Below are 13670 nucleotides of genomic sequence, written 5' to 3'. Positions count from 1 at the left end.
GACCAATGACGTCACGCGGCTATTTTGCATTTCTTAATATCTCTTAAAGTAATAATTTTTTTTGCATCGGATTTTCACCAAATCATTTCATATAGCCATAGTTACAATAATTTAATATTTAAAAATAATTTAAATAATTTTTTTTTGTGTTGTGTGCTCCTAGCCACCGAAAACAGTAACTTACTTTTTTGGATGGAAGCAATCGGGATATCCGGATATGAAAAAGGAAAAAAGATCACTCTGGACCACAATAGGGCAGTATTAATATAAAGGTATAAAATACCTACCCTTTACCAGTGCGGCAAATAAATACTACCTTAGCATATCGCCCAGTCTTGTAAAGAATACTTTTATTTTGTATTCGAAATACGTATTCGAATAGTTCTTAAAAAATATATTCAGAATACTATCAGAATACTTTTTTTCACAACTAGTTTTTGACAGTTTTTGAATGATTGGTATTTAACATTTATTAATAAATAATTAAACATACAACGTAATCATAAGTTATTTATACATTTTGACCACATATGATTTTGTCGATACGGGCCATACGGGATACAACACAATATATTGGTGTTTATAAAAATAATCATATCATGGGCCAATATTATATTTCGTTTAAAGAATAAAATTAATGTTCATGATTTATAATACGTCTTGTTACAAATTTAAAACTATTTTTCTGGAACAGAAAAAATATTTTTTTAATGAATAAAATTTACAAATAAAAGTATTCAAAATACGTATTCGAATACTTCTTAAAAAAAGTATTTAAAATAGCATTCGAATACAAAAAAAGTATTCAAATACATTTATTCGAATACTTTACAAGACTGATATCGCCCTTAGGTACCCACCATCCATCTATTTTAGGTATAGTTGTATTTGTATCTTTATTCCTTACTTGCTGGTGGTCTTTCGACAAACTCGTCTTGATCGGTATGGGCTGCCATTTGAGGTCCTTGTTCCAAGTCTGCTCTTCGTTGGGTGGGTACATACCAGCCAACAGGTAGCCAGCGGACTGGTAACACCGGTCCACTTCCGTGGTGGACACGTCAATCTCGCTTGGCGTGTACCGCTGCAGGGGGTGTAAGAAGCCCAAGTACCGTTCACGCAGGGCTTGACCCGCGCGGTACGCGTTCCACACGCCCTGGTCGGTCAACTCGCCCAAGCCACGGGGCCAGGGTATTTGATCAGTTTGGTTTTTGTACCGATTCAACGGCGCGCGGTTCGTGTGTCTCATCAACTGTGCCGGTCAAAACACACACAATTATCAGTTGTCAATAGAATTTATTATTACCGTGTGATCACTCCATCAGTCGAGGTCTCGACTTTCGATGACAGATTACATAAACTTATAAGTTATAACAGTGCAAGTGTATCTACTAACTTAATTAAATACCTTATAAATATAGTAACTGCAGAGTAAATAGTAATATAGCTGGTATACTATCGCATTTTGAAGAAGGTAAGTATAGGTTGTAGGTATATATGTATATATTGTAGGTATATTGGCTATAGTGTCTGCCTTCATATAGATAACTTATAATTCAAATATGAAATTTTACTTAGGAAGTTTTCGCGTATTATGAGGACTATGTTTTTCAAACTTTTTTTTAATTCATTCCTTAAATATTACCTATTTTACAATTTATTTTGTAGTCCGTACGTGTAGCAACCAGTTTTCATATGTAATTTATACCTTGTTTGAGTATTCGTATGCAGAAAATAATAAAAATATATTAGTTGTATTAATAATAGTACCTAGGTAATAACTATAAAAATAAAATTGTAAAATTATAATGAAGATATAGTAGGTAGGGAGGGAGGGGTAATAAATTACAACAATGAACTAGCAGCTTCCGTACATACCGATGGTGTGGACCGTAAACGGTGCAGGTTCTACAATAATATACATAATATAAATTATATTACATTATAACGAAGCTGATTGTCAGAGGCGGATGAGTAAAATTAATTCAGCGTTTATTTAAGAGGATGTCAGTGCAATATTTGTTTTGCCTTTCACACTTACGCGTAACATAGATGAAACGCTTTCACACGAAATCGTATTTTTATGATTTTTGAGTAATTTTAGAGTAAAATCAACTAATACAAAGATTATAGAGGATAATATTTTTGAAGGTTTGATAAATCTAATGGTTTTATATTTAAATTTATTATTATTTGACTTTTAGAATAATAAATAATTTTGCGACAATATATTTATACAAATCGATACCTAGTAACCTATATAGTCAAAGATAGCCTTAAAATATTAATATGACATTAATCTATACATTTTGAAATGGGTGATTTAACTGTAAGATTACTCGAAAACAAAAAAAAATTTGCGTGAATGCGTTTTTCCATGTTGCGTAGGTACTTGCGCAGTGGCACAAATATGGGGAGGGACATAGCCCCCCTAAACATTTTTCCTATTTGCGCCACTGTAACTTGCGTGTCGCTTGGGCAAGAGATATAAAATAGACAATAGTGGATTACGAATTATGACATGCAACTGACATCGTCTTAAATTCTTAACTATAATAATTATAAATAAACATAATAATATAATATTCAATTTTCAGTTTTTATGTCAATGCTTCCTTAAAATTTCACGGAAGACAAAAAAGTGTATATAAAATATAAATTGTTGGTAGATGGTGCTTAATGCTTATTAATTTGTGCTACTGTGCTAGTGCGCTACTATGCTGCTATTGTATATACGTAGTAGATATAGTCATTATTAGGTACTTATATACCGGCCTATACTGCATACTTATCCCCTAAGGCCCTAACTATAAATATCGGGCTATATCATAACCAATGGGTTAGGTAATGACCTTGTGGTTATTAGAATCGTTATTTCGATTAATGTGTTATGTGTGGGTGGTTGGTTGGTATAGCTATATAATAATAGCACAATATTCACAATAAATAAATAGTTTTATAAAATATCGTAACTTGTTACTTGAAGTCCTGTCACAAAGTTAAAAACATCGAATTTCGCCATGATTTTTCGCCACGTCATTCGGTAAATTTATTGAGTTGAGTGTATCTGTATTCTGTATGTATTATTACCTAATAGATAATAATAAATATCTACCTACTAATTAGTATTATCGTAATAGTGTAATACCTATATGGCTATATATTGTATTGAATCTTATACTGTTATAATGTACAATTTAAATTCTCTAATTATGTAATTTACCTAGTTGTTTAACTTATATCATTTTAAATTGTTAAACTGTACTTTTACCCTATGCGGTATTAATAAGTATTAGATTGGGGCATTGTATTTAGTGCACAACATAAATTTTTTGGGACTTCGGTGCCATTGCTGCGAACCCCTCCCAAGTTATGTCACGAACGATGGACCATAGAATATCATGCATCGATATCGTATATTCGTATGTACATAATATTATGTTTTATGAATATACTTGAAGTTGGTTGATATGGATACCTTTGTATTGAATTGATATTTAAGTCAAAAAATACATGCAGTGGCTAATAGGAATCTTTATTATAAACCGTATAATATTGGTAGGTATTTTTAGGTACCTAGGTTAGGTACTTAGTACTTACTATGAAAACAAATTTTAACTGTAAATGATCTTGATTTATAGATTGAGAAACACATTCATTTGCAATAAATATTAATAAAAAAATGTACTTTAAACTAAAATTCATCATTTTATATTCAGTATAATTTTGTTAGTAGGTACTTTAAAATAAATAATAACAAACTCTGATAAGTTAAACAATATTGTACTCACGACACGAGATAGCTAGTTAGTGGTAATATTAATATTATATGCATGTTTGCTGTTTGCTGTTTGGTGTTGGTAACTCACACCTTTAGACTTTAATACCTACTATAATACTTCCATATATACAGAGTGGTCCACTTAACGTGCTACACGCATTATCTCAATCAATTTATATACATTTGAAAGTTTGTAACTAATATAAATATATAATATTATAATGATTTTTTTATATAATTTTAGTTTGAAATATGTAATATTTTATTTTCATTTAATGATTTATAATTTTTAGGCAATTACCTAACCTAACAATAGGCTTTCATTTAACACTCATTAAATGACTACCCGCATATCATTGTTTATTTCTGTAATCTGTACCTATACTTTGAAAATTGAATCGTACTGACAATGTCGATGTTAATAAAATTATTTTTTATTAATTATTACCTACCTATTATATTAATTATTTTTTTAGTATTTATGAAAAATTAGATAAGATATGGAAGTATGACAGGAGTTTAATATTGTCAAGTATTACCATGGTAATTAGTATAATTTGTTCATATAAAATTGAAATTTATTGAAATTTATTATGATTTATAACTAAGTGACAATTGGTTCAATACCTACCTGTCCTATTCGATATTTATACGATAACATTATCAGAAAAATATTCTGTTCCGTTATAAACAATTATAAATTACAACAGATCATAATAAAAAAAGGTTGTTAAGTGGATTTCGCTCTGCTGTACAGTAGGTTACAAGTGGGTCACTGTATAATGGATGGTATTAAATTTGAATTCAATGATATAATATCATTGTATAAGAAAAACGATTCTGAGCGGAGACGGTATGTTAGTCTAGGTATAAGACATAATATTATATTAGGTACCTATAATAAATTCCAAATTAATCATATCTTAATATTTATTAGGTACTTATAACGCGTTATACATCAACAAAAAACCGTGGTACTATCATAGATATATAATAGTATACTTTAGAAGTTTCAAGTACCCACGAATAATATTATACAATCACAATAAAATAACTAAAATAGTTATCCTAGGTTTTTAATATGTAATTTCGTCCAAATTTGTACTTAAAATGACTATAAAAATAAACTGTTTAAATGTATATTTTAGATTTTTTGGTAACAGAATTAATTACTTACGTGGAATCTTGTTTTAAATTTTCAATTCTTAGATACAAAAATTGAACATTTTATAAATTTTTAACTACAAAATAATTTTTCAAATTAAAATTTGATCTTTAAATGCTTATAAAAAAAAATTGTGCCTATGTATTTTTAATATTTTTCAACTGATATTGTAACAATATATCAGGAGCTTTGTATTAAATGTATACACTTTTTGGCCCAACAGATAAAACTTTATTGATATTTATAGAAAAAAAAAACTAAAAAAATTGAAAAATGACAATGTCCGTAAGCAGCTCAAAAAGAGTCAAGTTATTTTAAAAATTTTATCGTATATATAAAATGCTAATATAAACATTCAGTGAAATTTTCAAGTTTCTACAGTCACTCGTTTTTTAATTACAACAAAATAAGAAAATCGTTACGTAAGAAATCGAGTGAATATCAAATGTTGTAAAAATATGAATTTCAAACGCCCATAAAAATTTAATTTGAGTTTCTTATAGACATTTTTTTTTTGGTAAAGGTAGATTATCCTATAAGGAACCTTGTATTACATTTTAAAATCTTAGATTTAAAAAGAAAAATTTTTATGAATTTATAACTCGAAATAATTTGCAAATTTTCGTGATTTTTCCATATTTTGTCATTTTTTGAACTTTAAATGCTTAAAAAAAAAACTGTGACTAACGATTTTTAATATTTTTCATCTGCCTTTGAAACAATATACTAGGAGTCTTCTATTAAATTTTCAAGCTTTTTTATCCAACAAATAAAATTTTATTGATATTTTTAGAAAAAAAACTAAAAAAAAATGGAAAATAAAAATGTCCGTAAAGAGCTCAAAATACATCAAAATATTTTGAAAATGTTATGGTGTATAGAAGATGCTAAGATAAACATTCAGTCAAAATTTCATGTATCTACGGTAATTTTTTTTAAAGTTACACCAAAAACCAAATTCAATTTTGTGAAAAATCGATTTTGCGTAAAAATTCCCGTTTTTCCTTAATTTTTCTTTTGTTTTTCCCGGCGCTTTTGAAAACCACTGGGAAATTTGACCTCCCCAATGCACCAGCGATATTCACTTTCTGATCGAACAAGATACTGAAGTTGAAAATCGTAGCATTATTTCGACTACTTATCGTGTACACAGACACAAAAAAAATTAAAAAATTAAAAAATTAAAAAATTAAAAAAAAATTAAAAAACACACATCATTGTAAAATCAATACATTCATCGTTCCACTCAGAATCTAAAATAAAAAATAAAAAAACACATCATTGTAAAATCAATACATTCATCGTTCCACTCAGAATCTAAAATTTCAAAACCTGATAACTTAATTAAACAATATGCTGGAAAATAGAGAAAAAATGAAGAGGTAGGTACTAGGTACCAACTTACTTGTTTAAAATTATATAAAAATAGGTAAAAAATGTTCTGTTGTCATAAAAGGGTCAGTTTTAAAAATAAATTTATAATCTAGGACAATATAAGTCATACATAATTTTTGTTGGACTATTACAAATCATTATTACCATTTTTCCTTTGCAACATGAGTATATTCATATAACTTATCTTTTCGCCGCCTTTATTGGTTTAAAAAATGTCCATTTATAAAAATTAACACTAGTTAACATGTTTAAGAAAAACAATTCCAACCCAGCAACACATTGGTTGGTGACTGACAACTGTTAATAGACCACATTTTTTTCCCTCAAATAATAACAAAAATAAAGATACAGAATGGATGAAAGTATGAAAAGCTCTTCATATGGAATTTCCTGTAGATAATAAAAATGTATTCTATAATATTATACCTACATGTTATATTTTATTGGAATAAAATGAAACAATTTCAATTAAAATTATAAATAATTATATACTATGGTCTATGACACATTTTTAATTCAAATTTTACTCAAATATAAAATGTACATAATATAAAGTAATGTCAATCATATATGCAATAATATTTTATCAATACTAATTTTCTATTAGTTGCTGAAAATGTATCAATAATTGTTTTTGTGTCAAGACTCAACTACTCAAGACTATAATAGACTAGTATACTACTTAGTAGTAACTACTATAGTTACATCTCCTTCAATATTCAATATTAATAATTTTTAAAATCGTTCTTGTCTCATTGTTGTTTTCTGACAAGCTTTTAATCGCCGCATTCAAGAAAATGAAGGTTACGCAACTAACAGGTATAGTGAAAACTACTTGTAGCAATGTATACAAATTTAGGTACACATCTTCAGTATGTAACTATTTTTTTAATATCATCAAAATGCAAATTTTCTTTAATTTTAACCAGGCAATTCTTGGCAGCTGGCTATTTTTCTTATCACTAAAAAGCATAAATCAGAGCGAGTTGACGAAATAATTTTTAAAAAAAAATTGTGAACGAATTTGAGGTTTTTTTTTTAATTTGGAAAAAATTTATCAATTTCTATAACGAATAAAAAATTCCTTTGTAGAAAAAAACGATGTTTCAAAATTAAAAAAAAGTAAAAACCCAAATTCGTTGACTTTTTTAAAAAATTATTTCATCAACTCTTTATGAATTATTGTGATAAGAAAAATAGCTTGTTTTGGTTAAATTTAAATAAAATGTTGATATTGATGATATTAAACATAATTTGTATCTGTATCTACCTATTTTTATCTGTCGGGTCTTCATGTTACACTCTGTATAATAATGTTGATTCATTTTGATATAGTTAAAAACATATTAATAATACATTTTTACGACACAATTACAAATTATTATTTTAATTAAATACAAAATATACACTTGATGTCTTGATATTCGCAGATTTTCAGACAACGTTATTGTGGATTAATAGTTTGTGAATCATACTAATATACTATTACGGATTAATTCTGTAATCCATTTAATATATAATAAATTAATAAACGAATAGGTGATATTATAATAATACCTACCACTAAGCACTAATACTAGCAATTTCAATGAGTAAAGCTTGCACAATCTACGCTTTATTCATTATACAATACAGAAATTCCTAGGTACTTATAAATTATAATTCAAAGATTCAATAAGTAGCGAAATAGCGAATAAAGATTATTAATTAATATTATTGTACATAATTTACGCAACTAACTTAGATATTAATGTATACAATATAAATTTAAATTTATATTAGTCAAATTTTATTTAAGCTGGCATTCTTTTTCCCAGTTTTTTGGTACATAATTTTCGGTTGATATTATGAAATCTTCTAATGTTGGTAAAAAACTAGTTTGGTCTTCCATTTCTAGAGATAGAATATCTGGAGTATCGTAGGTTTTTGTGTACATTATCTAGAATAAAAATATATTTTGATTAGGCGAGGTGCCTACCTAGTATTTTTATAAGTTATAGATAGATATCCATAAACATTTATTATTACTTTTACATAGAATTCTTCTTTGATTTTATGTAATTCAACAAAAGCTGCGGCTCCGTAACTAGGTTTAAAAAGATTTTTCATTCCCAATGTATGTAAAAAATCAATCAACGTCTGCTCATGACTAAAGAAAGCAAACATTTTTCTGTCAGGGTTTAATCTTCCATCCATTTTGTCTCTCATCACTCTAACTATTTCTCCAATGAGTTTTCCGGACCTTATTTTTTTCATGAAATCTGTTTTCGAATAAGTAACCAACCATTCTAAGACAATATTTTCCATAAGATCCATATAATTTTTTACTTTTACCCATGATGGCAAAGTCAGATGATTTCTTTGCTATAAAATATAAATAAACCACGAAATTATTTTACAGTTTATATAGACATAATTTATTATAATTGTCATTGATATACCCAAGATAAAATATACATAATAATAGCTATAGTTATGTGGTAGCTCAGAGGTATTCAAACTGTGCGCAGCGGCTCCCAGGGGCGTCGCAGGAGTTGTCGAAGGGAGCCACGTCATATAATTGAAAACCAATAAAAATTTTTTAAATATTTTTACGAAAAACGTTTATTATTATCATTGAGCCACACCGGTTGGGAAACGTTGAATTTTCTACAGTCTACACTCTAACACTCTACAATAATCATTCGCTAAATATAGCTTTAATTGGTCGCGTAAGTTGCAATACCATCGACTGCCTTTGTTAAATTATCAGTGCGTATGTCGTGTTTGGCAGTATTAGTCGCGAGTTAAATTATCAGTCATTTTTAATTTGGGAGTCGTCAACATTTTGTGAAGACTCGAAGGAGCCTTGGGATGAAAAAGTTTGAATACCTCTGTGGTAGCTAATTAAAATTATTATCAAAATCAATCAATTACCTGAATAGTTAATGAATTGAATATATTTTCAACGTCTGAAAGATGTTTTATTTCTAAACCTGTGTGATTAGATATATAGTTGAAGAAAGTTTCATATTTAAATAACATTTGTTTTTCAGTTTCATTTTTTGCTTTTTCAAATTCTGCGTCATAAGCAGGACAAGACTTTGTAACTCTAAGCATCTAAATATTAAAAATACAAAGTGGTTATTTGTCTTTGTCTATAGGTAGGGCCGTAGGGGTAATATACGGTTTTAAAAAGCAGACAGGTTATACCATACAGATATTTGGTGTGTTGTTTTTCAAATTATTTCTAATATAGTTCATAAACAAACTATTAATAGCTATTCTCTAATTAAAGTTATAAAATAATATTATTAATTATATTATGATTATATTTATTCATATTATGTATATACAGCTAACGTATATGCTATATGTTAACTATAGGTATGCTATAAGTTATAACTTATAATTCATCATTGAGTTAAAATTTGAAAAATCAAAAATTGTTCAAAACAAAATACGTATAAATACAAATATACAATATCATCGAATATTATAGTTCTGACTTTCAATATTTTTATAAAAATCAAAAATACTTAAGTTAACTACGGTTCATGAGCATTTTACTTTTTAAATAGTATTTTTGAACGAAATCCATCATAAGAAAAATATATTGAAGAAATACCTATACTTTACAATTAATAAAGGTGTTATTAGAATTTTATTATACATTTTAGTAGCAGGTTACTATTATATCATCGTGAAACTAAAATATGTCTAATAACTTGGCTTAAGATAATTTGAAATACACATTTACGTTGTCTTGATTTGGAGGTATCGAATGGATTGGTATAGGTATCCATTGTAAATCGTTGTTCCAAATTTGTTTGCCGCTGGGCGGAAATGCTCCTGCTAAAAATGCCGACGCCGTCATTTGTGTACGATCAGTTTCTGTACTCCGTACCAAAACAAAGCTACTGTTGTAGGTGACTGGGAGAAATTTCGTGTATCGCTTTCGAAATCGTCTTCCAAAGTCATATGACTTTAATTTTCCTGCCTTTTCAAATTCAAAATTAAATATAATAGGTATATTAGATACAAGTTACAACTATATTATAATGTATCACATGTTCTTCCTCTACACTATATTTTTTTTATAGATGCGCAAATAGCACACATTTTTTGGTTAGACCGAATCGCGCCATAATTTAACAAAAAAAAGCCCAGTATACCTACCTATATTGACTATACTATATTACTATATTAATCTTATAGTATTTAACACCTATATATAGTTATTTCATTTTTGTATTTTTCCATTAATAATTATAATTAATTACTTTAATTTTCTAATTTTCTAATAAAAACTATAAATATAGTATGGGTACTGGATAGTATAGATACGGGTATACCTACCTACTTTACAAGTAACAAGTTCTCCAACCAAACTACCCCCTATTTGTACCTATGGATGAATGGCTCTATACTTGTTTGATATATTAAAAGAGTAGGCGGTATATCTATAGATGAGATTTTTGCTTCTAATTGGCTCAAGTGTTCGACTGCGAATTTTAATATAATATTATATTGAACAATTTGTTAAATATATATGTAATATGTATATATTATAATTTGGGTAAAAATTTTAATTTTGTATTATAATATAAACACCCCAATCGATTCTTATTATTGTTTAGTTTAGTTTGTAAGATGAGTAGGCAAATACAAATCTGAAACTATATTTGACTGTTATACAGCAGTATATAGACTTAGATAGGCATTGAAGTTTTGTGTACTTGTGTGTTTGTAATATACTAATATGTAATTAATGAAATTCGATATAGACATTTTTACAGTTTTTCTTTGTCAGTTGATGAACTCCAATTTTAAGCATCGGTCGGCAGTCAGATACCATTGTGCATCTAATGTCATACTTTTAAAGTCTATGATAAATTGATAAATGGTTTGGGAACAATAATTCCAATATGGTTTATTTGGCCAGTAAAGAGAGACAAACTTCTGAATTTGTCAGTGAATGTACATATTCAAATAATACGAAGTCTGCAGGATATCCTTGACTAACATCACGTCTGCTGTATATCGGTAAGATTTTAGCATATAGTCTGGCAATTACTTTCTAATTTAGCCATTTGGATTAGGGTATACGCAAATTCCTTACAAGTCTTTCCCCGATTTTCGTCCATCTATACATAATTATATGACTTATGTACCGATATAATATATTATACTAACAAACATATATTTCTTACATTGGTCAACTGCCCAAGGCCATCTGGCCATGTCCCTTCGCTCGTAGGTGCATACATGTCATTAGGATAAGTTTCCCATTTCAATGGACTTCGGTCTCCTTGTCTAAAAATCTACAATGACATTATAATTTTGTATAAATGAAATATTTATTTCAATTATTGCTTTATATCTTACTTACGGCTATAATGAGTTGTAAAGAATTTTTTTTCCGCGATTCCTCTCCTAGTATTAAATAATACACCACAAATACAGTGATAATCACTCCTGACAATAATATAGCCGCGAATGCTCCTCTTTTTTCATTTCTTAATTCTGATGCCTTTTTTGGAGAAATGCTATTTTGGTTGTTCTCATTTTGTGCCATAATGACTAATACCGGTGTAGCAATTATACTAGTTGGCTTAACGGGTATCTATATATAGTTATTTTAACTATATTTTTATAAACCAAAATTTACTTATTGAAATATTGTAACTAATTAATAACTTACGAGTAGGTATTACGAGTGCCTAAATAGTTGAAAATATTAGTAGGCATATTGATACAGCCACAAACCCATGCCCGATGGTCAATCACATAGATATTATAATATAACCAAAATATTAATGCTATTAAAAATATATAAATTAATTAAATAACAGTAAAATGAACATAATTTATATCAAACGGAAATTCTTAAACTATTAAGTACAGATAACCATAGTAGTTTGTACTTTGTTATACGCTGTGGGTAAGACTATAGTACAAAACGTAATAATCGTGTACATATTATGTGGCTATTTCCTAATCTTGAAGTATACACTATACACAGATTAGATAAACTAAATAGTTATATTGTTTGTCCTCTTTTCATTGGCACTCTGAATACGTGAAAACAATTAAAACAATATCAGTAGGTAATATAATAAGTAGATACCTTGTACCTATATAGTTGGTATAATATATTATGTATTTATACTACACCATACGTCCATACAACCTGTTACTTATATGTATGTTACAGTAGGAAATCAGGCATTGTGCACAATTCCCGAACATTTTGGGCTATGTAAGAATCAGGGGCGGACTGGGTAGGAGACAGGCCAGTCAGCGGTTTTAAAACTTCGGGCCATGTTTTACGGGAAATTAATAAACATAATAAAGTCAATTTTTTTTTATCAAATTACTATTCAAATATGTTTGCTTATCAGTTACAACAATAACTACTAACTGTTGATTATTTATTAGGTATTACTTTACATAAATATGATAATATTAAAAGACTGGGTACAAATGTTTGTGATTTTACTATACCACGGCCTCACCCACGAACAAACTATATAACTATATAACTTCAATAGATGGTCGCGTGCTCGGTATAAATTCAAAATTTAATTTTTGATGATTTTTGTCGTGATAGCAATAGCTTTTAAATTTTGTCTATCAGTTTCTTTTTTTTGATGGATGGTAAATAAACGCTGTTCAAAACTGTTGCCTCATTTTCAATTTGAATTAAATAACATTTCATATTTGTATTTAAAATAAAAATAAACAATGGGTAATGGGTTTGATCTCACGATATAATATTATGTTCTTCCGTCATCAAATATAATAAAATGTATATTATGTAGAGTGCTGCGCGACACGGGCATAGCCGTAACCCGTAACCCTGTATAGACTATAGTGATTTAATCAGAACGATACGAAAATAGAATAAGCCGACAGCAAAAATAAATTTATGTGAATTCATTTTCGGCAGAAACATTGTGTATTATCCAGCGTTTAGAATTATACGTCATATTATTATTATTATTATTTAAGATACATTTTTGTCTGATTTTCTATTTTATTTTTATAAATAATGCAGGGCAAAATTATTTACTACGGCCCACAGGCCAGTCCGCGATCGCTGACCAGCAGACCGGGCCAGTCCGCCCCTGGTAAGAATGATCATTTTAATACCTACCCTCAATTTTTTCATACATTAGCCGGGCATTGTGAATTAATTATTGCACACATTTATGTCGAATGGTACTATTATAGTTAACAACAACACTACAAAACTATTCTTACATATTTTATTCGTTTGATACCACGACTTACGAGTTACGAGATACCTATCTAATTGTACACAATATACGCGATGACGGCTGCCGAAAA

At 28.4% G+C, this 13670-nt stretch overlaps 2 protein-coding genes and 1 long non-coding RNA gene across 6 annotated transcripts in view; 1 reads left to right on the top strand and 2 right to left on the bottom strand.

Annotated features, from left to right (window-relative positions):
- LOC100164093 (lysosomal acid phosphatase-like) overlaps window positions 1–3820 on the bottom strand; it is an 8606-nt gene extending 4786 nt beyond the window's left edge. The window contains exons 1-2 of one of the 3 annotated variants that reach the window (XM_029488912.1): window positions 3598–3820; window positions 908–1249 (exon numbers count right to left, since the gene is read on the bottom strand). In XM_029488912.1, coding sequence (XP_029344772.1) covers window positions 908–1249; window positions 3598–3705 — 450 coding nt within the window. In that variant the 5' untranslated portion in view covers window positions 3706–3820. 3 annotated transcript variants of the gene reach the window in all.
- LOC115034252 lies at window positions 2951–13670 on the top strand. The gene is made up of 3 exons (XR_003839598.1): window positions 2951–3040; window positions 11105–11363; window positions 13378–13670. It is a non-coding gene; the product is annotated as an uncharacterized LOC115034252 (long non-coding RNA).
- LOC100159996 (testicular acid phosphatase homolog) lies at window positions 7696–12281 on the bottom strand. Of its 2 annotated transcripts, none has more exons than XM_001948187.5 (7): window positions 12022–12274; window positions 11710–11962; window positions 11531–11641; window positions 10078–10317; window positions 9255–9437; window positions 8367–8702; window positions 7696–8277 (listed from the first exon to the last, which is right to left on the bottom strand). In XM_001948187.5, exons 2-7 carry the CDS (start codon window positions 11893–11895, stop codon window positions 8128–8130), a joined length of 1206 nt encoding a protein of 401 aa, XP_001948222.1. In that variant the 5' UTR covers window positions 11896–11962; window positions 12022–12274; the 3' UTR covers window positions 7696–8127. The 2 variants fall into 2 exon arrangements, with proteins under 2 accessions (XP_001948222.1, XP_008186214.1); XM_008187992.3 differs by having other exon boundaries at window positions 7932–8277; window positions 11710–11943; window positions 12022–12281.

Source organism: Acyrthosiphon pisum, chromosome A2 (genome assembly GCF_005508785.2).
Source record: "Acyrthosiphon pisum isolate AL4f chromosome A2, pea_aphid_22Mar2018_4r6ur, whole genome shotgun sequence".
Classification (NCBI taxonomy): domain Eukaryota; kingdom Metazoa; phylum Arthropoda; class Insecta; order Hemiptera; family Aphididae; genus Acyrthosiphon; species Acyrthosiphon pisum.
Note: the sequence above shows the minus strand (reverse complement) of the source record. Positions and strands in the feature narration are given on the sequence as shown.